This window comes from Ranitomeya variabilis, chromosome 4, assembly GCF_051348905.1.
Source record: "Ranitomeya variabilis isolate aRanVar5 chromosome 4, aRanVar5.hap1, whole genome shotgun sequence".
Lineage (NCBI taxonomy): Eukaryota > Metazoa > Chordata > Amphibia > Anura > Dendrobatidae > Ranitomeya > Ranitomeya variabilis.
In genome coordinates, this window is record NC_135235.1 from 58,861,795 (window position 1) to 58,887,455 (window position 25,661).

A 25,661-nucleotide genomic window follows, 5' to 3' on the forward strand; every position below is an offset into this window, starting at 1 on the left:
AACCAAAATTTGGGACAGTACTTACGCTGCTTTGTTTCGGATAACCAGGAGGAGTGGTCGAAGTTCCTTCCTTTGGCTGAGTTTGCCATCAATAATCACCGCCAGGAGTCATCTGGGGAGTCTCCGTTTTTTGTGTTTACGGGCTTCATCCTCAATTTTGTACTTTGAGTCAGGGGGGCTCTTCCGGCGTCCCAGAGGAAGACCAGTTAGTAGCACAATTATCATCTGTCTGGAGGAGAGTTAAACAGCGCCTGTTGAGTGTGGGTGCTAGGTACAAACGTGTGGCTGACAGTAGGCGTGTGCCAGGTCCGGACCTGAGTGTGGATGACTGGGTGTGGTTATCCACAAAAAACATAAGGCTCAAAATACCATCCCTTAAATTGGGTCCACGGTTTATTGGTCCATTTAGGGTCGCCGCTGTCATTAACCCAGTAGCGTACCGGTTGGAGCTTCCTACGGTGTATAAAATACACAACGTGTTCCACAGATCGTTGTTAAAGAAGGTGGTGGGTCTTGTGGACACGACACCAATGCCTTCTCCAGTCTTGGTGGATGGTAACCTGGAATTTGAAGTCTCCAAGGTGGTTGACTCTCGTGTAGTGCACCGCACTTTACAGTACTTGGTACACTGGCATGGTTATGGGCCTGAGGAGAGGTCCTGGGTACCAGCCTCGGACGTTCATGCGGATCGGCTGGTCAGATTGTTTCACCGCCGCCATCCGGACAAGCTGGGTCCTATAAGCCGTGAGGGCCCTGGGGTCCCTCGTAGAAGTCGGGGTACTGTCATGTCGGACGCTGTTCAGACCAGGTCATCCGACAGACAGCGGTAATTCCGCTTTTGTCCACTATGCGCTCATTGGTGTTGGCTAGATTTTATCTAGCTGGTCCGGGGTTACTTTACCTGGTGATCGGATTGGAAGCTGGACCATGCCCACTGCCTTTAAATAGTTCTCCTGAACATTGGGCGTCGCCGATTATAGCTTCTGTCTTGTGCGTTGTTATCTCGGTCTGGAGTGGTGAGCTAGTAGTTGGAGTATCGTTGCTGGTGGAGTATTTCCCTTTGTCTTATTTACTCCTTCCTATATTTGTATTTATTTTGCCCTGCGCATTTATAGTGTATTCCTGAGTGACTGCGGCGTGGTGTATATTTTCCGTTATCCCTGTCTGAGCTAACTGTGGGTATTGGTGTATTATCTTTTCACTGGGTGGTGGGCGGTGGTTTCAGCCTAGGGTTGAAACAGGAGACAGGGCGAGGGTCGAGGCCTAGACATGCACACCATCAGTGTAAACTCTAGGTAGAGGGTCAGTCAGGATTTCCCTAGTCTGAGGGAAATTGCAGGGGCCCGGGTTATTAGCTCTTGCCCACCTAGTCTTCCCGTGACACAGGAGCACTCATTCAGGCAGCAGCTATCTCGCCTGACTCTCCCATATACAGGAGCACTCAGTCAAGCAGCAGCTACCTCGTCTGACTCTCCCATACACAGGCGCACTCATTCGGGCAGCAGCTATCTCGCCTGACTCTCCCATACACAGGAGCACTCGTTCAGCCATCAGCTATCTCACCTGACTCTCCCATACTCAGGAGCACTCATTCAGGCAGCAGCAATCTTGCCTGACTCTCCCATACACAGGCGCTCTCATTCGGGCACTAGCTATCTCGCTTGACTTTCCCATACACTGGCGCACTCATTCGGGCAGCAGCTATGTCGCCTGACTCTCCCATACACAGGAGCACTCGTTCAGCCAGCAGCTATCTCGCCTGACTCTCCCATACACAGGCGCACTCATTTGGGCACTAGCTATCTCACTTGACTTTCCCATACACTGGCGCACTCATTCGGGCAGCAGCTATGTCGCCTGACTCTCCCATACACAGGAGCACTCGTTCAGCCAGCAGCTATCTCGCCTGACTCTCCCATACACAGGCGAACTCATTCTGGCAGCAGCTATCTCGCCTGACTCTCCCATACACAGGAGCACTCGTTCAGCCATCAGCTATCTCGCCTTACTCTCCCATACACTGGCGGACTCATTCTGGCAGCAGCTATCTCGCCTGACTCTCCCATACACAGGAGCACTCGTTCAGCCAGCAGCTATGTCGCCTGACTCTCCCATACACAGGAGCACTCGTTCAGCCATCAGCTATCTCGCCTTACTCTCCCATACACTGGCGGACTCATTCTGGCAGCAGCTACAGTGGGGCAAAAAAGTATTTAGTCAGTCAGCAATAGTGCAAGTTCCACCACTTAAAAAGTTGAGAGGCGTCTGTAATTTACATCATAGGTAGACCTCAACTATGGGAGACAAACTGAGAAAAAAAAATCCAGAAAATCACATTGTCTGATTTTTTATCATTTTATTTGCATTTTATGGTGGAAAATAAGTATTTGGTCAGAAACAAACAATCAAGATTTCTGGCTCTCACAGACCTGTAACTTCTTCTTTAAGAGTCTCCTCTTTCCTCCACTCATTACCTGTAGTAATGGCTCCTGTTTAAACTTGTTATCAGTATAAAAAGACACCTGTGCACACCCTCAAACAGTCTGACTCCAAACTCCACTATGGTGAAGACCAAAGAGCTGTCAAAGGACACCAGAAACAAAATTGTAGCCCTGCACCAGGCTGGGAAGACTGAATCTGCAATAGCCAACCAGCTTGGAGTGAAGAAATCAACAGTGGGAGCAATAATTAGAAAATGGAAGACATACAAGACCACTGATAATCTCCCTCGATCTGGGGCTCCACGCAAAATCCCACCCCGTGGGGTCAGAATGATCACAAGAACGTTGAGCAAAAATCCCAGAACCACGCGGCGGGACCTAGTGAATGAACTGCAGAGAGCTGGGACCAATGTAACAAGGCCTACCATAAGTAACACACTACGCCACCATGGACTCAGATCCTGCAGTGCCAGACGTGTCCCACTGCTTAAGCCAGTACATGTCCGGGCCCGTCTGAAGTTTGCTAGAGAGCATTTGGATGATCCAGAGGAGTTTTGGGAGAATGTCCTATGGTCTGATGAAACCAAACTGGAACTGTTTGGTAGAAACACAACTTGTCGTGTTTGGAGGAAAAAGAATACTGAGTTGCATCCATCAAACACCATACCTACTGTAAAGCATGGTGGTGGAAACAATATGCTTTGGGGCTGTTTCTCTGCAAAGGGGCCAGGACGACTGATCCGGGTACATGAAAGAATGAATGGGGCCATGTATCGTGAGATTTTGAGTGCAAACCTCCTTCCATCAGCAAGGGCATTGAAGATGAAACGTGGCTGGGTCTTTCAACATGACAATGATCCAAAGCACACCGCCAGGGCAACGAAGGAGTGGCTTCGTAAGAAGCATTTCAAGGTCCTGGAGTGGCCTAGCCAGTCTCCAGATCTCAACCCTATAGAAAACCTTTGGAGGGAGTTGAAAGTCTGTGTTGCCAAGCGAAAAGCCCAAAACATCACTGCTCTAGAGGAGATCTGCATGGAGGAATGGGCCAACATACCAACAACAGTGTGTGGCAACCTTGTGAAGACTTACAGAAAACGTTTGACCTCTGTCATTGCCAACAAAGGATAGATTACAAAGTATTGAGATGAAATTTTGTTTCTGACCAAATACTTATTTTCCACCATAAAATGCAAATAAAATGATAAAAAAACAGACAATGTGATTTTCTGGATTTTTTTTTCTCAGTTTGTCTCCCATAGTTGAGGTCTACCTATGATGAAAATTACAGACGCCTCTCATCTTTTTAAGTGGTGGAACTTGCACTATTGCTGACTGACTAAATACTTTTTTGCCCCACTGTATCTCGCCTGACTCTCCCATACACAGGAGCACTCGTTCAGCCAGCAGCTATGTCGCCTGACTCTCCCATACACAGGAGCACTCATTCAGCCAGCAGCTATCTCGCCTGACTCTCCCATACACAGGAGCACTGATTCAGGCAGCAGCTATGTCGCCTGACTCTCCCATACACATGAGCTCTCGTTCAGCCATCAGCTATCTCGCCTGACTCTCCCATACACAGGAGCACTCGTTCAGCCAGCAGCTATGTCGCCTGACTCTCCCATACACATGAGCTCTCGTTCAGCCATCAGCTATCTCGCCTGACTCTCCCATACACAGGAGCACTGATTCAGGCAGCAGCTATCTCGCCTGACTCTCCCATACACAGGAACACTGATTCAGGCAGCAGCTATCTCGCCTGACTCTCCCATACACAGGAGCACTCGTTCAGCCAGCAGCTATGTCGCCTGACTCTCCCATACACATGAGCTCTCGTTCAGCCATCAGCTATCTCGCCTGACTCTCCCATACACAGGAGCACTGATTCAGGCAGCAGCTATCTCGCCTGACTCTCCCATACACAGGAGCACTCGCTCTGACACACACTTCTGTGTTCTCTATGAGACAGCCGACGCTAAAGGAGTCTCTATGACTTACAGATCCTTAATGCCGCAAACCACATCTGGCGGCTTCGGCCGACATCAGTCTAATGTGTATGAGGGCCTTTAACTATGTTCAGCCATACAAATATTTTCTGAGTGTCCAGTTTTGGAATCACCTGTGTACCGATGGAGCACTTATTTGAACGTTTATTACTTTTGTAGCACAAACACTAATAACATTGCTCAATAGTGAATGTAAAAGTTTTGGATTTGCCCAGAACAAGCCTTAGACCACTGGTAAACCAGGCTCCCAATGTATCATGAGATATTTTTCTTAAGACCCCTTCAATTGCACTTTTCGGTGGGACTGGCTTCCATGAGAAGCTGTTCCAGTGACAGTAATTACCAATGGTTGAGAGTGGCGATGAAGCATGAACAGGCACGATAAGCAATAAATGGAGAAAAGTATTGGCACTCACCTCTTAATCATTGAATTTAGGTTTTTCATTCAATCCTATTGCCTTTGCTGTATAACCTCCGGCCTCTTGCAATGCCATCTGCAAGTCTGTTCATGACATTTTTCCACTCCTAAATATTCCACCATCACCTGGGAGTGATATTATTGGATCCACAGCAATTCACTTTCGAAGTGCAGACCACGCAACGTTACAGAGCAGGGTCATCAAGTGTTGAGGAGCCGAGGGCAGAAAAGTCACCAACGCTCTGACACCTTAATTGCAGAAACCAGACCTCCACTAACATTATCAGAACAAACAATGCACCCCGCCGGTACCTTCTTGGAATGGGCTTCCATGGCCAAGCAAATGCTTACTTGCCTTACATCACCAAGCACAATGTCAAGTGTCGGGTGGCATCATGCCATCACCACTGGACTCAAGAGCAGTGAAAATGTGTTGTGTAGTGTCAGATCACACTTCTCTATCTGGCATCTGATGAATGAGTCTTTATTTGGCGAATGGCAGGAGAACCTTACCTGCCGTAATGCATTGTGCCAGCTGTAAAGTTTAGCAGAAGAAGGGTAATGCTGTTAAGGTACCTTCACACTAAACGACTTTGCAACGATAACGATAGCGATCCGTGACGTTGCAGCATCCTGGATAGCGATATCATTGTGTTTGACACGCAGCAGCGATCTGGATCGCGCTGTGATATCGCTGGTCGTTGCTGAAAGTTCAGAACTTTATTTGGTCGTCAGATCGGTGTGTATCGTTGTGTTTGACAGCAAAAGCAACGATGCCAGCAATGTTTTACAATGGTAACCAGGGTAAATATCGGGTTACTAAGCGCAGGGCCGCGCTTAGTAACCCGATATTTACCCTGGTTACCATTGTAAAAGTAAAAAAAAAAACACTACTCACCCTCTGATGTCTGTCACGTCCCCCGGCGTCCGCGCTGCTGCTCAGAGCTTCCTGCACTGACTGTGTCAGTGCCGGCCGTAAAGCAAAGCACAGCGGTGACGTCACCGCTGTGCTTTAGGGCCGGCACTTACACAGTGCAGGGAAGCTGAAGGCGAAGGGACGCAACAGACACGGCAATGTAAGTATGTAGTGTTTGGTTTTTTTTACATTTACACTGGTAACCAGGGTAAACATCGGGTTACTAAGTGCGGCCCTGCGCTTAGTAACCCGATGTTTACCCTGGTTACCCGGGGACCTCGGCATCGTTGGTCGCTGGAGAGCTGTCTGTGTGACAGCTCTCCAGCGACCACACAACGACGAAACAGCGACGCTGCAGCGATCGGCATCGTTGTCTAGATCGCTGCAGCGTCGCTAAATGTGACGGTACCTTAAGAGAGCAGGGACACTAGAGCCAGCTGTTGGAAGTAGCAATCCTAGAAGTCATTATCGACCCTTAGAGCCTTGCCACATGACTTAGGATAAGAAGCCAAAACCCGAACCTCCATTTGTAGACAAGAGTTTCTGGTGTTTTTTTGCAACCTATCAATGTGCAGCAGAATAGCTAGTTGTTTGGGTTAGTGGTCATTGACATGGGTCTGCTGAATAAAGACCCATGTGGAGAGCATGAAGTTAGTGTAGGGAGGCTTTGGGGAACAGTTTGGAGAAGGTCCTTTTTTTTGCATGACTGTGCCCCAGTGCACAAGGCAAGATTCAGAAAAGGTACCGTCACATTTAGCGACGCTGCAGCGATCTAGACAACAATGCTGATCGCTGCAGCGTCGCTGGAGAGCTGTCACACAGACAGCTCTCCAGCGACCAACTATGCGAAGTCCCCTGGTAACCAGGGTAAACATTGGGTTACTAAGCGCAGGGTCGCGCTTAGTAACCCGATGTTTACCCTGGTTACCAGCGTAAACGTAAAAAAAAAAAAACACTACATACTTACATTCCGGTGTCTGTCCCCCGGCGCTGTGCTTCTCTGCACTGTGTAAGCGCCAGCCGGAAAGCAGAGCGGTGACGTCACCGCTGTAATCTGCTTTCCGGCCGGCCGGCGCTGACAGTGCAGGAAAGCACAGCGCCGGGGGACAGACACCGGAATGTAAGTATGTAGTGTTTTTTTTTTTTACGTTTACGCTGGTAACCAGGGTAAACATCGGGTTACTAAGCGCGGCCCTGCGCTTAGTAACCCGATGTTTACCCTGGTTACCAGTGAAGACATCGCTGGATCGGTGTCACACACACCGATTCAGCGATGTCTACGGGAGATCCAACGACGAAATAAGGTGCTGGCCTCCTAGCTCCGACCAGCGATGGCACAGCAGGATCCTGATCGCTGCTGCCTGTCAAACTCAACGATATCGCTAGCCAGGACGCTGCAACGTCACGGATCGCTAGCGATATCGTTTAGTGTGAAGGTACCTAAAGGCATGACTGGGAACGTCTAGTTTGGAATAACTTGAGCTCAGATCTCAACCCCATCCAATACCTTTGGGATGAAAAAGAAAAGAGATTGCGAGCCTGGTCCTCTCGTCCAACGTCAGAGTCTGACCTCATAAATGTTTCACCCCACAGACTCCACAATCTTGTAGAAATGCATATGGATTTATAAACGTAAAATGTAATGTCGAAAAAGCTCCAGTAAGTGTAATGTATCAGTGTCTTATACTTTTCTCCATACCTTGTATGTGGCACAAGTTACAGAAAGATCAGGCGTGATACATACGGCATCAGTTACCCAGGAAGGTCAGCAGATCATTGCGACTTAGGTTACTTTGGTGGTCTTCGCAACCAAAGGCTCATTAAATTGCACGACCCATGATGATGAACAAATAGTTACCGATCGGTGGTCAGGTCATTTATAGCCTGGGTAGACTGGCCGGACGCACTTATGATGTGCACTGATGAATCGTTAATAGATCATTTAGTACTTCTAGAATGTCCTTGCTTTGGTAGCACATGTCCTGTTTACATAGGACGATGCGCTGCCGAGTATGCTAAATTGTAAGCAGCCTCCTTAATAATCATTTCACCCGACGAACAAGCATTTTGTTCGGTCGTCAAGTAATTGGAAGTCTGGGTGATTATTGGGAAACGAGCCTTCCTGGGAACACTGGTTAGCGATAATCGTGCAGTGTAAAGGCAGCTATAGAGTCCAAAGGTGTCCAGACATCTTAACTGTTCGCCACGCGGTCATTTGACCAACAGCTACCTCTCCTCAGTTATCCATACATCCTCTGGCTTATTTTCCTGGATAAATAGTAGGATTGGAGGGGTTTCAATTTAAAATTGCCTAATCCTTCTCTCACTTGACCTTATTTGTCAGGGGAGAGTCGGGAAACCCCCCCGACACATGAGGTGGTTGGCCGGTGTGGCCAACGTAAATGTGTATGGGGGCGTAGAGCATGGGCAAAAGTGAAGAGAGTTAGTTATCAGCAAAGTCATCAAAACTGCATGTTACATGATGATTGATATTTGCTTTTTGAATACTTGTTTTTTCTCTCTTTCAAGGTATCTTTTCCAAAGAAACTTCCAATGTCTCAGTCAGTCCCTCAGATTTATATACAGGTGAAAGAGTTTATTTATGCAAGCCTTAAATTTTCAGAATCACTTCATCGAAGGTAAGTGCCAGCACATAGTAATTTGGTCATCGTCTGAATTCATATTTCTTTAGTTTTGAAAAACTTTAATCTGATTTTGGTCTAGTAGGAAAAAGCATAAAAACGGACTTCAGGATTTTGCTAAAAAGGAGATGAAGATGATATAGTGACATAGGGTTTGTCATGAAGTTATAACAGTCAACAGGTCCTCAATGGCCATTATGTATCACCATTGTGTGCATGGGGGCCTCCTGACTGTCCCCCGACAGCAGATGTTAGGAGAAGGAAGATCAGCCATATTGGATTTCAACATGCTCAGTCCTTTGTATTGTATTTAGGAATGTGTGATGGGCTAATATAAAACCATCTGAATCTGTTGTATGTGGCATCAAAGTGTCAGCAGCAGATCATTTAAGGTCCTGTAAGTTTTGAGGACCGCACTTGTTTATTCCAGCACATCTTGCAAATGCCTGATCCGATCACAATCTAGTTGTATTTGAGGATTTTGGAGACCAAGTCATCACCTTGAAATCCTTCTCTTGTTCCTCGGACCATTTCTGAACAATGTTTACGATAATAGTAATAATAATAATAATAATAATCGTTATTTTTATATAGCGCTAACATATTCCGCAGCGCTTTACAGTTTGCACACATTATCATCACTGTCCCCGATGGGGCTCACAACCTAAATTCCCTATCAGTATGTCTTTGGAATGTGGGAGGAAACCGGAGTGCCCGGAGGAAACCCACGCAAACACGGAGAGAACATACAAACTCTTTGCAGATGTTGTCCTGGGTGGGATTAGAACCCAGGACTCCAGCGCTGCAAGGCTGCAGTGCTAACCACTGCGCCACCGTGCTGCCCACGATGTGGCATATCCTCCTGAAAGAGGCACTGCCATTAGGCTATACTGTTACCCTGTAGGGTACAACATTTAGGGAGGTGATATTTGTCAAACTACGATCCATATGAATGCCAGGACCCCTCTTGTCCCAGTAAAACATTGTGCAGAGCAACACACCTCCTTGATTTCTTCCCATAGTACATCCGGGTGCCATATCTCCACCAAGTAGGCAATGCCCACACATCCAACCTCCCACATAAAAAAGCAAATCTGATTCATCACAGTAGACCATCTTCTTTCCATTGCTCCAGGGTCCAGTTTTGATGTTTACATGCCCAATCTAGGTGCTTTGGGCAATGGATATTATCAGAATAGATGTCTGACGGGCTTGTGGTTATGCTAGTGGACCACATTCGGAAGGTTATATCACTGCATACTGGGAACACCCAACAACATCAGCCATTTTGGAGGTGCTCTGACCCAGTTGCCTCTCCATTACAATTGGCTCATAGTCATAGTGGCTCAGATCCTTATGGTTGCCCATTTTTCCAACAAATCAACCTCAAGATCTGACTGTTCACTTGCTACCTAATACATCCCATCCCTTTTCAGACACCATTGGCTTAGGAAAATTATAATGTTATTCACTTTATCTGTCAGTGGTTGATCTGTGTATGCTAATAAGGCTTTATGAAAAAAAGTCTCTAATGCCCCTATACACTTCAGATGGCTGTGGGTGAACAATGGTTCAGTCGATTGTTCGCCAGGCTGCTATCTTGCCCAATTCTCCTATACACAGGAGCCCTACGTCAGCCAATCACTCCTATGTTCTCTATGAGAAAGCCTCAATCAGGCTCCTCTACCGGTGGCTTATGTCTTAAAGAATAAAAGGATTGGCAGTCTGAAATTGGCCATGCCAGATTTGTGTCTTCCTTGACCATTACCTGTCATGGTGCTCCCATGCACATTAGACCGTTGGCTGAACAAGATATCGCTGGTTTGGACAATGTTTGTTTAATGGAGTCCTTAAAGAGGTTGTCTACTGCTTTTACATTGACGGCCCATCCTTAGGATAGGTCATTAATGTCTGATCGGTCTGGGTCCGACACCCTGCACCCCCGCAGATCAGCATTTCTTGGACTCGGTGGGATTAGCTGCTGCCCAGAAGTACTCACTTGCCATCTTCTGACAGTGGCCACGGTACTGTACATCCACATCCTATTGATTTAACACTTCAAAAGTGAGTATTCCCGGAGGCTGATTGGCGGGGGTGACGGGTGTTCGGACCCTGAAGATAGGTCATCAATGATAAAGTAGTGGACAACCTCTAAAAGGATGAGACCTTGCAGCTTCGACTCTGAAAACTCACCAAGGCCAATGGCCACACAATTTCGAAACAAATACACTATATTACGCATATGAGATATATTACATTGGTGCATGATTGACCCGGGAACAATGTTTGCAGAAGAGCATCCATTGATACTTTCAGGTCCATGATCCGTATCCCAATCTCCTGGTGAACTGTAGGTCCTGCCATGGACAAGGGTTTCCACCCATACCTCCCTTCATCAGTGAGCTTCATTTTTGCAAAAATCTGAGGATTGTTCAGTTGTGCAAATTGGCAAATTTACAATAATTTTTCTCCAGATTTGGTCGGAAAGGATCACGCTAAACTGTAGCACATAAGCCAGCCTGTGTAATTGCTAATATCAGGTGTTTGTTGAGTCTGAGCAGATTTACCTGCTCCATTGTGATCCACATCTTCTGTAATTGTCTTTCTATAGGCTGCTCAGGTTAAATCACTTAGAATAACATTTGAGAGCCCAGCATGAAAACACATCGGCCAGAAGCCACCTCCAGCTTATCTACCATGTCTTATCTGGTAATGAATGTAAATGAGAGGAGTTTCGCACATCCTTAATTGGTCCCGGGTACAATTTACACATAGTAACGAGTAACCTTTTGACCTAACCTGGAAATATTTACTCACAAAACACATGTAGAGAAACACACAGGCGGAGATGTCAGAAGAAGACCATGGAGCACGATTGTTTTGCATCCAAGTGAAAAAAATGCACATTGCAACCACTATGAGATGTGACCAGACACCGCAGTACAAAGATGGTGGGCTTCTATGTGAAGAAGTGGTGCTGCTGACCCATGGACAGTGACACCATTACACTCCAGCTGTCATTCTTCCAGGACAGGTTATGGGACGAAGATTGGACAACACTTCCAACTTCTACGTGCCCTAGAGCCAATAACACCGGGGCCATATAGACGTATGGCCAATAAGGCGGCTCACAACTCCCCAAGCTGTAGTTAAACTGTACACATATTTTTTACATATTTTTTAAGCTTTGTTTGTTTTTTGTTTTTTATTTTGTGCAGAGTTGAAAAAAACATACAAAAAATAAAAATAAAAATTGTGTAGTTTAAACTCTGGTTGGGGTATTTCTATAAACTCCAGAACAAAAAACTTTTTTTTTTCAGTTCCAATACGTTGTCCTTTACATATCAGTATAAAACATGCAAACATGTGTTTACATTTTTTTTGTCTATAAAAATCTATATTTTATGTTGGGTATGTAGGGGTTGTTTTTATTTCTTGTTTGTTTGTTTTTTAATTTTTCACTTTTTAAGAAACTTGTTTTACTCAAGGCATAGAAAGGTTACCATCCCGCTACTAGGTACTGCGGGTATAAATTCACACGTTTATCGTCATCAAAATCTTTTGTCGCTACCTGACAATTTTGCTGTGGATTTTGTTGTAGTTTGCCCTAGATCTCACGACCCTTCATTTCCTTCCACACTGAATTCCACTTACAGATTTCACTTACTGCATAAAATCAACATTGTAAGTAAATTTCTGATCAGAAATTTCCAGCCCTGTGTAGATGTAATTTAATGAAATCTCTTTACTCAGCTGGTACTGGAATAAAGCCCATTTAGCGGAGGCAGTAATTAAGGAATGAACATACAACTTCTCATTCCCAACTATCGGGCCGGCAAAACACCTGAAGAAAACAAAGTCAATTTTGACGGGTGCGATGATTTGCCTTAAAATTCATCGTTATTGGCAGCACACCGTCCTATGTAATTGGGTGTAATGCTGCTGATACCATTGATATTCGTCAAGAAGAGTTACAAACTGAAGCTGTAAGGATTTGCAGATGCACAGATCGCACAGTCTTTGCCTCAGATTCCAAACAAAGGTTAAATTTTAGAGTTTTAGAAACTTTGGAGGAAATTCCATAGTTTCTTCTCGATAAACCTAATTGCAGCTGTATGGTCAATATTGTATTTGACCTTTACTTAGATAAGTGTTGAAACTTTCCTTAACTTGGGACAACACGTCTATCACCTATACTTAATGATCAGTGGGTGTCCCACATCTGGGATCTGCACCGATCGCCAACGGGATTCTTTTATCCCAATTACAAAATGGAAGTGGCGTCAACCATGAGCACTGCTGCTCCGGAGAAGAAAAGGTGAGTCCTGTGTCATGCCAATAGTAAAGCATCAATAGACTATTCATGTGTGGGGGGCGTTAAATGTATGGAGTGGTATCACTTGCCTAAAAACACTGCCATGGTAAAGAACTGGATCTAATCATCCTCTAATAGCAAATTCTCCCAGCATTCCAGGAGCAATTTAGTAATGAACAATGGTTTCTCCAGCATGATGGAGACCATGCCACAAGGCAAAAGTGATCACTAAGTGGCTCGGTGAACAAAAGATTGAAATGTTGGGTCTGTGGCCAGGAAACGCCCCAGATCTCATCCCATTGAGAACCTGTGGTCAATCCTCATAAAGCTGAGGGACAAACAAAAACACAGAAATTATGATAAAGTTCGAGCATTGGTTAGGCAAGAAGCTGATATCCAGGTGAAGGGTGGAAGTCTTGAAAATAAGGGTCAACACTAAATATTGAGGCCTTGCATAAACTTGATGTATTTATCTATGAAAGTTTGAAAACTTCTGAAATGCTGATAACCAGAGAAAAATCAGACTAAAAGATCTAAAAGCACTAAAGGAGCAAAGTTTGTGAGAACCCAAATTTTCTAAGTCTCAAACCTTTCGGCCACGACTTTATTATTAGATATTATTATACTGATTTTTACCAAATCCTTTCTTGGACAAAAAAATTATAATCTTCTGCAGAATTGTCAGGAGAAATTTGTTTGAAACTTGACAAACTATAGATTATAAATGGAAGTCAATCTACAGGCCGCTGCGGAGCGTTAGAGCTTGTACCCTCTGCTCTTACTGTACCTCCGTGTGCCAATGACGTCCACACGTGCCAAACTGCGCAGCTTTTCCTTGCACATGCACCATATGGTGGCACAGGGTTCCCATACCTCCAGGAAGGCAGAAAAGTAAGAACTCTATATGATGCCATACAAGGTCCCTACACCTGGCATGAATCGCTCATCTGTAGAATGGTGACGATTAGGTGATCACAGCCTTGGTTTATACAGCAGTCACATTGCGTAATCAATTACTTTTTTAATGAAATCCCATAGCGTGAGACTAATCAGAACATAAGACATCGCTGCATTCGTCTGTCCTATATATACAACATATCCATTTCATTAATTTTCTTTTACTATTGCCCATGACCCCTCTACAAACCCCCTGATGCAGTACTGCATATATACACTTGATGGCAGCACTTGCCTGCAGCCTTTCAGGGGCAGTTGGCTTATTCTTTGTCTGCACCTCACAGTTTTACAGTTTCTGCTGATTCTGAGTAAATAGAAAAGTCAGTATTTTAATTAATGACCTTACAGGTAGAATTGAAAGTAGCAAAAAACTGCAAATAAGAAGAGTTTGGCATACTCTTGATAAACAAAACATCAGCATCTCAATGCCAAGCAGCAGCTGCAAAAGCAAATCAAATTTTAGGGTGTATAGAAAGAGAACTACCTGGGACTTAGATCTAGTGTTGCCCCTTTGTAAATGCATTGTAAAGTCTTGGTTTGAGGCATCCTAAGCAGAGTAAATGAGATAATGTCATCAATCTTTGGTTGGCCTTCATAATCCTGCCTATATGAGAAATGTGGAAGGTGAGACACTTTTGCTGACCTTCTGAAATTATGATATATGAGGTTTGATCTGAAAGTAATGCCTTCTATTTCCACGGAAAATACAACAGGTGTAGAGAACATAATAACACTACGGAATAGAGAAAGATTTCAGCTGCATAACGTAATTTGTCCACAGTCACCACCATTGGTTTTTGCATTTTTGCCAGCAATAAACAAGAACCTGCATGTCGGGCCTGGAAACATCTGAACCAGCAGAGGCAAGCCACTTTTTTAAACCAGCGATGCCCTTGTCATCATCTGGAAAACGTTGCCACCTTCATTAGCCCAAAGACATGGAAGTCTGAAGGCACCAAACCCGGTATATACAGCTGATGTTCTAGGATAGTGCAGCCAAATTTTGCAAGTTGCTCAATGGTCCAGCAGGTTTAACAGATCTACATTCAATGCTCTTTCTGTTCCTGTGCCGCATCCATGGGTCCCACTTGGCATAAACGTTTGCGATAACCCAACTTTGTCAACTTTTGCCAACTGGTCATAATCTGCCGATGCCGATTCGTTTGGATGAACTGATGGAGGAGCTCTTCATTTTGAGAGTTGACGGCTGTACAGGAACGCCCGGGAACGAGGCTTGTCTTCCACATAATCTTCACCACAGTTGAAAACCATCACCCACCGCCTCAATGTGCTCATATCTTCTGAATCGCCTCCGTAAACCTTCAGCAACCATCAATGGATATCAATGGGTGCGAATTTTTCATCATGGAGGAATTCAGTGGCATACCTCTTCGCATCTATGTCAGCCACCATTTTGGTAGGCTGCCGCTAAGATACTGTCTGTCTTGACGACAACAAAATGTACAGAATATTAGCAGTAGAGTTTAACCTTTACTAAAACCCCACCAACATCCGGCTCAGACCTTCTCAGTCAACTCAATAAAATTATAAGCATTACTTTTGGAGCAAACCTTGAATAACTGTAGAAATATCAATTCTCTCAAGGGAAAGTCCACATGGATTTTCAGCCTGGAATGTAAAATCCTTTGCATATTACAGCACCAGATGTTACACGATCTCATGCACACAATGTGGAGAAATTTGTCATCTACAACCTGTCAATTTATTCTTTTTATCGTGAGTTTCACCTGCTGCAAAGGGCACAATCTGCACAAACTTTGCACCACCTGGTGAGAAATTTGCCGCCGCTGATTTCCCACAGTGGACAAATCTGTGTCTATCCACTATAAGGGTATATTCACAGGTGGCGTTTTTGCAGAGGTTTTTTCAGTAGCAAACAAAAAAGCTAATTTTTGCGCTCGTTTTTTATGCCTTTTTACATGTTTTTTTCCCCCCTTTTCATTAGAATAGGTGAAAAAATGCTGCAAAAATGCTGAAAGAACTGACATTTTGCAGATTTGAAAAAGAAAAGGTGTTGATTGGTTCAAAACGTCAAGAAAAAATAATGCATGAGATTTCAGAAATTTCATTCACATTGCCGATACTGTAAAGTGCATTTTTTCCCCGCAGCAAAAACGTCACGTTTGAAAATCCCCCTACCATGTAGCAGATTTTGTTCCATTCCGGTACCAGCATTGCACATTAAATTTGAAGAAATCTCAGCGTAAATTGACGTTAAATCCACAGCATGTCAAAACATTCGTGCACCATTTTTGTAGCGAGACGTAGGTTTTTCTGAATTTTCGCAGCAGGAGAAATCCCCCATAGGAAGGTACTCTTGAAATTCTGGATATACTGCAAGGTGGCTGGGAAATTCCAACTACAAGTCAGCACCTTTTGAAGCTGTTTTACTATGGGAGAAACCTGAATGAGCTGCAATAAATTTCCGTTAAATGTAGAATTGTATAGAAATTCCACTAGAAATTTGCATTTTTCCCTACACCATATTATGTAGCCCTTCACATGACACTCTCCAATTACCAGTATGTCTAATTTTTCTAATAATGTATAAATTCCATACAATAATGCCATTTTATAGGCTTTAAGGTTACATTTAAGCTTATTGTATTGGGATCGTCTGTATACGCCGCCATTAATTTTTCTACTCCAGCAAATAGTAAATGTTATTTCCTTCCGCCATTGATGGATTCTCCGATAAGTCATTACACAAAGAAACACTTTCATTCATTTTCTGGGATTTTTGCATATTCTCTCCTTGTAATAATTCCCCTATGAGACTCGCTCCGAGTGTAAGTGTCAAAGGTTTGTCCTTCGTGGCGCCTGAGGTGGAAGGAAATCTGGGCATGTCCTGATTGACACTTGTGGCTGCAGACAGAGAACATGTTGTAGAAACATATATACGACATTCATGTCATTCAGGCTCCACCTTGGTTCACTTTTTCTGTCTGTCTGTGGGAATTCTGCCTTTTTTAAAAAACAATGAAACATGTTCTATGATTAATTTCAGCTCCACGGAGATTGACGATCTGCTCCGGAAATCTACTAACTTACTTCTCACAAGGACCTTAAGCAGCGGTTTGCAAAACCTCATCAAAAAGCCTCATATAGGTCTGACAGAAGTAAGTATTACACTGGGGGGCAGGAATTAAGGGACTCTGTCGAATTGGACACAAGCTAACATGTACGTGTAAAAACCCTTCCCGATGTGTCCTTCTCCTGGCCAAGCATTGGCATTTTTACCTACCTTGTAAATTCCTGGATTATAAATTAGCTTGGCCTTTTCCATGCCCTAAAGCCCCCTCTAGTAGCTGCAGGCCCGGCCTTAATCCATCCATTTATAATATCTACAACTATTATATCGCCATGTGTAATACTTTATTTCCCCAGGAGTGGCCACTGTAGGAAAAATGAGCAGCTCGTGTTAAATCAGATCGTGGATGATCAAAGTGGTTCTCTTATTCAGGGGTTGTCTATAAAAAAAACCAACTTTTAATTCTTGCATGTAAAAGGCCATATATTCCAAAAACTAGTTGCTGATTTGCAATGCACTGCTCCAGTGTCCTGCCGGTTTTCTGCGGCAACCAGAACCAGTACATCTTCACTTCTGCGGCTGTGGTTCTGGCATCCTGGACTCTTCTGTAGTTTACCAGTGCTAGTCGATTTTGTGCTGCCCAGCTCCGGCGTTTACTCTAGTGCTCCTCGGCAGTCTTCACTTTTGTGGCCATCATGCTTAGCCCAGCTGGGCAATTAAGCGCTAGCGACGTTGAGGATGCTGACCTCAGAAATGAAGACTTCCCTGGTCCGGCTGTCACGAAGGACTGGACTGGATGCCGGACAAGGACAGGTGCCTGACTCTAGATGGAATCAGTAAAACATCACTGCAAAGATGATCATCCAGTTACCGTCCAGTTTAGTAACAATGCTAACCGGTTGGCCCTTACAAAAGAAGTTGTAGCCTTCTTTGGCAATTTTTGCCATTTTTGTCAAAAATTTTTGTAGTGATATCCTTGCTGTCAGAATAATGGAAACCACAACCAAACCTGACTGACCCAATTGTAAAGACTGTTCTACACATTAGACTAACGTTGGCCGATCCCGCCTATATTGGGGCTCGGCCTGCAGTCTAATATGTACGAGGGTCTCCCGACTCTTGCCTGACAGATGAGCCAATTTGGGACTGCCGATCCTTGTGTTCTTGGTGAGTTAAGCCATCACCAAGGGACCTGCTCTTTTGTAGAGAACACAGGAGCACTTGGCTGAGCGAACTGCTCTTCTGTATGGAGGAGTCGGGAGAGATAGCTGCCGGCTGACTGATTGGCCAAACCATCATTTGGCTGACAGCTATCTGTTAGGTCAGTAAGGTCCGATGGACAATGGTGTTGTCCATCGTACGATGCATCTGGTAGAGCGCTGCGACTCTCTTGGTGTGACTGACCATCAGTCTCAGTATCGCCCCTATAGAATGAATGGTCATTTTCTGAGCCCTACGTCCCTTTGACTTTTATATTACCCTACAGATATTGTATTTATGTGATCCCATCGTCCAAGCAGTCAGGACTGGGTCCAAACCTACAGATCATCACCAATGAAAAATTTGGTCTTTCTGACTCCAGTGTTCCCAGTATCTACTGGGCAGTTGCCCTCTGTTTCATGTGGGTCATGAATGAATTGTGCCAGATCACCGGCCAGAACAAGCATTGGTGCTGTCCCTCCAGTGTAGGAAGCTATGTACGTCTGCGAGCATTGCTCCGGGCGAGCTATAGCTGTGCAGCTTCCTGTAATACAGTAATTGCCATGTATTTCTGTACGGTCTCAAAGAACAATACCTCCTTAAAAATCGGGTGGGACGCTGTGCCACAAACCTGTTACCTTTCTGCTTTGTAGCTTGTGCAGATCATCATAAACACCACACACCTGGAACAAGCCTGTAAATACCTGGAGGATTTTATTACAAATATTACAAATATTTCACCCGAGACGGTGCACACCACCAGACTTTATGGCCTGTCCACCTTCAAGGTAAGGTTTATGGTAAATAAAGGGTCCATCCCAAAGTATTCATTGCCTTCATTTATATTTGATTTTTACATATAATTCATAGCAGATCATAGCAAGACTTAAAGGGGTAGTCCAGATTTAGGAAAATATGGCCACTTTCTTACAGAAACAGCGCCACCCCTGTCTACAAGCTGTGTCTGGTACTGCAGCTAAGCACAATGCACTTAAAAGGAGCTGAGCTGCAATACCAGACACAGCCTGTAGACGGGTGGCGCTGTTTTTGGAAGAAGGAAGCCATGTAATTCTAATCGTAAATAACCCCTTTAAAGGGGTTCACCACTGCGGACAAGCCCTGCCCATGTGTCTCATTGGGCTATCCCTTTTGGACAGAGAATTAAACACTGGTTCTCACCATGGAGGCCCTGGCTAATCCATGTCTTATATTTAAAGGGGTTATCCAGCTTTTCAAATTGGCATCCTTAGGCCGGGTGCATTCTGACAAAACATCGGATCGCACTTTAACCAATGTTATTCTATAGGGCCGTGCAGATGTCCAATGTTTTCCTTGGACAGAGTCTGTCCGAGGAAAAAATCGCCGCATGCCCCAGTTGGATTCAAACTCAGCCATGCAAGTCGGTGAGTGCATGGAAACATCGGACTGCACTCGGATGACATCTTAGTGCAGCCCAATTTCCACGGACTGACAAGATGGAGAATATTTTTTCTTCATCTCCCCCTCATCCAGGAGAAAATGCTTATTTTCAAAAACAGCGCCACACCTATCTATAGGTAGGGTGTGGTATTGCAGCTCCACTCTATTGAAGGGAATGGGGCTGAGTTGCAATACCTCTCACAAACTGTAGACAGGGATGGTCCTGTTTTGGGAAGACCGCGACCATGTTTTTTTAAATCTTGAAAACCCCTTTAAATGGGTCGAAGCGTTTTCAGACCGTCATACCAAGCACTTCCGCCACTAAAAACAGTAAAGGGGACCCATTAAGAGGGATCTGATAGGCCATCAGTTTTATGAACATTACAGGACGGATACAGTGGGCTCAGGAGCTGTACACAGAGGTGTGGGTTGTGTTATAGTGTTAGCACCTGCCACTTCCAGCAGCAACCAGAGCAAGCTCGGATCACTGCCGGTTAACCTCTTAAAACCCTGCTGTTCTGTTGGTCAAAAATGACCGTTTTTGAAATTCTATAATGTTATAAAAATTCAGCGTGTGATTCTGAGACTTGAGGGTCCCTGACTTTTCGTCATTAGGGGGGTACTCTCTGTGGGAATTTTTTTTTTTTTTAATTTTTGTTTACTTTATTTGGTACAATTTTTTTATGTGAAATCTAAACAGAACAGCAGGGTTAAACGCCTGTCAGTCTTTCACAGTGGCACTTACCGTAAGTTGCGTCCGTTTCAGTACGCCTTACCTCCACGAAGGGATTGCAGGCCGACTATGAGTTGCCATTGCATCCGGCAGTCTACTAAATCCTACATCACCATCTTTGTACTCCCACAAAGCCCAGCCACAAGGTGACCTTCACAGGAGATTGAGATTTTTACTATTTACAGCACTACAGATGTACAAGCGATCAAATGATCATTGGTTTAAGTTCCCTAGGGGGAGGGCTAAACAAAAGTGATTATCAAAATAAAAAATTAACGTTTTAAAAAATAATAAAATGTAATAAAAGCATGAAAGAACCTCTTTTTTTCAATACAAAAATAACGAAATGACACAAATATATATTCACTATCACAACTTCTGTTGAAATATAAAATTATTTAACCACCGTTAAAAAAGGAAACACCAAAATTGCTGTTGGAAAGACTCCTAAAATTCGACACTATTCGTAATGTATGGACAAACCGTTCCCCCCAGCCGCTACCAGGGCTGGGTATTCCGGTAGTATCGGTGGGCAGTGGGAGCTGGTAATGATAATTGCCGCGTGTCTGCGAGCCTTTATCCTTATTACACAATTGCCTGCCGGATCAGCACAAATCTGTCTTATTTGCTGCAGTCCGGGGTAAAGTAGATGAATAATGGCGTGACAGCAGCACTTTAAGCTTTGTTTTGTTTCCTGTGCATTATCGGGTGTCAGGAGGAGACGGTGCGGTGCAGTAAATAGTCCTGTTTGTATACAAAATAGTGCGTGTCGGAGCTGTAAAGCTTGGCCGGCAGTCACCTCTAGAAGAAAGCAGCGTACCATGGAAGTGAAGGATTTGCTAGACTCTGCCACTGCTTAAAATGTGGCACTGAGCCTCAAGGACAGTAAGTAGAATGGTAGAATGTCTGCGGGACGGCTCCCCTCTGAGACCTGTCGATCTGCATTTACAAGCGCAAACATTGTGTCCAAACGAGCACCGATTGCCAAATTTGATCGCAATTTGTATTCAATTGCTCTTTTAAATGGACCGATGCAAGCTGTACGGAGATAAAGAACGTTAAGGGGATCGCTTGGTTGCAATGTCATATTGTCGGTGGTACATCACCTATTTACCCGGGGATATGCGCTGCCGACAACAATTAATTTAATTTTTATTCTTATTCATTGTATTTTTTTTTTTTTTTTGCAGTAATATAACATATTTGGTATTGCCCAATCTGTAAAAAGCCTTATCCATCAAAATATAAAATTAACTTGAATAATAAACACCCCCAAAATTGAAAAAAAAAAACAGATTTGCCATTTTTGGCCTCCATATCGCCCTAGAAAATGCAAGAATAGCCATCAATACATCGTCCGTACCCCAGAATGGTATAAATAAAATGTGTGCTTGGTACACAAAAAAAAACCAATGACACAGGTCCAAATCAATTTTTTTTTTCTTACAAATTTGCATTTTTATTTTACAACGCTTAATTTATTTTTTTTTATTATTATTTGAGAGGTCATTTTAACACCCACCGCCCTTAAAAAATGCTGTAAATGCTGCTGTTCTCTTTTTCTTTTGTTCCTGCTCCTCTTCTTTCCTGAGGTCCATGGACCTCTCTTCACTGTATGTAAATCTAGCCTTTAGCGTGGCCTTTAGCTCTTTTATGGAAGTTTTTTTTTAGGAACACACCCAGTTGGCTAAAAAGTACTGATTTGCCTACTGTGAAGAGGAGAGAGGCCATATCTCAGGAATAGAGAGGTGCGGGAACAAAAGAAAAACCGCGCCAGATGCAGAACAACAGCGGAATTTACAGTTAAAAAAGTGTATATATAATATTTATGTCAAGTGACAGGTCCTCTTGAAATCATAAAATTTGAGTATTTCAGTTATTTTTATGTGTAGTTTTGGGCAAACACATTCCTAATAAATGGAAGCGTGAGCATAGTCTCATGAAACTCATCCGACCTCCAGAAAATTTCACCCGCGAGCAGAAAATTTATTCTCCTGGACATTTCTTTGCTGATTAACAAGCTTCTAAAAATGATCTATAACCGGCTGGTAGTTTGGGTGTTTGGCTCTCTAGTAGAGGATGGGCAGCAGACTTGGCTGTGAGTTACTGCGACACTTTGATGAATGGTCCTCACTTATGAGTTACACCGTTGTAGATCGGAACTTAAAAGCAAATGTCTTTTTGTCGTGTTGAGGAAGCTCCAGAGAATATCAGACTTGACGTAACGGACAAGAACCTAACCCGTGTACTGTTCTGTTCAGGACGCCAGGCATGCCGCCGAGGAGGAGATCTACACCAAACTCAACCTGAAAATTGATGAATTTGTCCAACTGGCGGACTACAACTGGACAATGTCTGAGCCGGACGGGAGAGCCAGCGGTTACCTCATGGACCTGATTAATTTTTTACGAAGCACATTTCAAGTTTTTACTAACTTGCCTGTAAGTTTATACAATTTAGAATTTGCCCTTTTCTACCTGTGGAGAATGAATGGCAGAATATGTAATTTTAACAACTTTTTTTTAACTTGCTCTAGACATTGTACTGTGTGATGAATGTTTCGATCTTACACAACAATAGTGATCCTGGATCCCACTCCACACAAGATCCTTATATACCGAGCGCCCACTAATCTAAGTTAGAATTTTGGTTATCTCCATAGAATCCACTGAAAATGCCAATGAGGAATGGCAGGGCTTCCCCTGGATGTAAGCCGCATCGGTGGTGTCTGCCGCCACCGACCACTCCTGCTTTACGTGGCTGACTACTTTCTTATGTCTGTAGTCCACTTACAGCTGGTCATACACTATTCCTCCCGACATACCCAACAGACATAAATGTCTGGCTCACCTAAATGGCGACAGGGGAACGAGCTGCTGTCAGACAACTCTGGCGGAGGCTTATGTTACTTGAGGACAATAAGATCGTGCATGTTGACATCGAGCAGCCTGATCCTTCTTTCTGTTGTCATCTACTGTCAGAGGGAAGTCAGGACACTCCAATTCACATTAGATGGTTGTTCGGTTCCAATGGTCCCGGTTCAGTTGATTTGATAATGTATGTGACTAGCTTAAGAAAATGTTAAAGAGCTATTCTCACATTTGGTAGTTTTTCCCTATCTATTGAATAGGGGGTAAGTTCCCGATTGCTGGAGGTCTAACCCTCACCGATCCCTAAAACAGTGTGAATGGAATGGTGTTCAATCATAATAATGTCCGCCCCATTCATTCTTATGGCAGTCTCGAAGACAAAGTGCTATCTCCAGAGGTCACAGTAAGAATGAATGAAGAGGCAGTGCGTATCATCAAGATTGGCTTTTTTTCTGGATCTTTGGGACCCCAACAATCAAGAGGTTATCTCCCATCCCACAGAGAGGTGATAACTTCCAAACTTGAGAATACTCCTTTAAGGAAACCCAACCAGTGAGATTTATTTTTTTTTTAATAAAGGAATAGTCACATTTATTAAAAACTTTTCTAGAGTAGAATTTTCACTATTTTCCTAATTCATGGTGCCCAAATCATGAGACTGTCTCAATTATTGCAGCCGTGTATCTTTTTCTTTGAAACCCTGTGACCTTTCATATAAATATGTTTTTAATAGCAGGCTCGGGGACTAGGATGACTAGTCCAAGAGGCCGGCCACTTTCCCTATGTGCCGTATATGTAAGATCTTTCCATCGTAGTATAGTAATATCCTTGTATATATTTTATATATATAACCTTTCTCATTAAAAATGTTCATAATCATGTTTAAAGGATTAATTTAGTGCGACCTTTAAACGAAGACACTGCAGAGTGCAGTCTCTTTAAACCGTGCCGATGGCAGCACTCCATGGGAGCATATGCGAGTGGGCGCATTCAGCCAGAACATAGCTATGAACTCCGCAAACCTTTCCAGATCGTATCACTCGCTGGAAGACTGAATGGAAGTTTAGCTGGGGACTGTGGGAGGCAGCGCTGTCAGATCAGACTCCTAACATGTTACTAGGTAGAAGATCTTACAAGTTATTAGTACACAGTGTCGCCATCATAAATCATCCTCGGGCCAACGGATGATCGGATCCATGCTCAACTGAACCGGCAGAGCCACATTTACATTCACTGCCACTGACGTTATTAGCGTAAATCCAGAATATAAGTGAACATTAAGGCTGGGAATAACTTGTATAAGTACAATGGAAAGCGTGTGACAGGGCCACGTACATCAGATTTTGTTTGAAGGATTCTTATGATTTGGATGAAGTTCACAGTCACTGTTATGTTAACGAGGTTTAGAGCAATGACAGTAGAAAACTACTTATAGTGGACCCATCACCAGGTCAGAAGTGGGCATTTTTTGTTCTTAATTTTCCCGCTGCTCTCTTGAAAATACCATTTTTTGTTTTTTTATAATCCATCATACAGTCTCAAAGATATAAGCCTTTTTATTTACTTCTATTTTTCTACTTTTTATGGTCTTTATTAAAGGGTTGTGGCTCACAGGATCCTCTGGGGCGTGTCTGTGGGCTACTCTTCATTAATCTGTAAGCCATGCCTTCTGTAAGGACTATAAATATTATCACTGTATGAAAAGGCCCATATCTCCAGAACTGTATGCTAGATTTAAAAAAAAAAATGGCAAATTCGACTGAGCGGTGGGAATAAAATAAGAGTAAAAACTGGTTACTCTTGACCTAGTGTCAGCAGTGGCTGTTTTTTCTGATTTTATTCCTGCTGCTTCCTGGTTGGTTTATTTTTTTTTTTGTTTATTTAATTTTTTTTGTTCCAGTGATATGGACCTTTTCATTTAGGTCTTTACGAGGGGGTAGTGCTCATAGGATAATAATGCAGAGCAGCCTACAGACACACCCCAGAGGATCATTTGAGCAAATCCCCCTTGTTAAAAACCATAAAAACTAGCACAAAATATAATGGTTCATATTTTTAGAACCATATTGTGGATTTAAAAAAAAAAAATTACAATGAAAAAAAAAACCAGATTACTCAGTGGAGCACCAGGAATAGGATAGGAATGAAAACTGGTCACTTTTAGCCTGATGAAAGGTCCTCTTTTAAAGTGTTTAACAAAACATTAAAACACCTCATTATTGGTTATAGGGTGGTGAATAAATACAAATAAATCGATACTCAGCTACGAGACCTATGCTGTTACTCTATAGCAATATCTCTTTGCTTCCTTCCTTCCTTTGGACCTCTTGGACTTCTACTGATATTGAGAATGAAGGTGCCACATAACTGCTTTAGCACAGAGTCTCCATCCAAGCTTTTCTTCACCACGCGCCTCAGGCCACCTGACTGCGTTGTAGATCTTTGTGACACTGATGATAGCTGGGGCGCCACTGTGCAAGGAAAAGCAGTGAATAGAGATGTAGAGCTTTGTGGTCCCTTCATTATTTGGATCCATTTTGGTCCCTGATTTTGGATCTCCACTGATCAGAGTTGAGCAAAATGATCCACATTGATCTGCCAGCCACATCACACCAGGCCTATCAATTAGTAGTAACCTCTGGGAGGAGTTTTGCAGGCCTTTAGTCCAGCGGCCATGGACTATCAACATGTC

General features: G+C 43.7%; 1 protein-coding gene across 4 annotated transcripts in view; it reads left to right on the plus strand.

The window, feature by feature from the left end:
- EXOC6 (exocyst complex component 6) overlaps positions 1 to 25,661 on the plus strand; it is a 273,281-nt gene that overhangs the window by 142,928 nt on the left and 104,692 nt on the right. For all 4 annotated transcript variants that reach the window (XM_077258584.1, XM_077258586.1, XM_077258585.1 and 1 more), the window contains exons 15-18: positions 8,311 to 8,420; positions 16,724 to 16,835; positions 18,601 to 18,735; positions 22,361 to 22,540. In XM_077258584.1, coding sequence (XP_077114699.1) covers positions 8,311 to 8,420; positions 16,724 to 16,835; positions 18,601 to 18,735; positions 22,361 to 22,540 — 537 coding nt within the window. The remainder of the gene's footprint in view (positions 1 to 8,310; positions 8,421 to 16,723; positions 16,836 to 18,600; positions 18,736 to 22,360; positions 22,541 to 25,661) is intronic.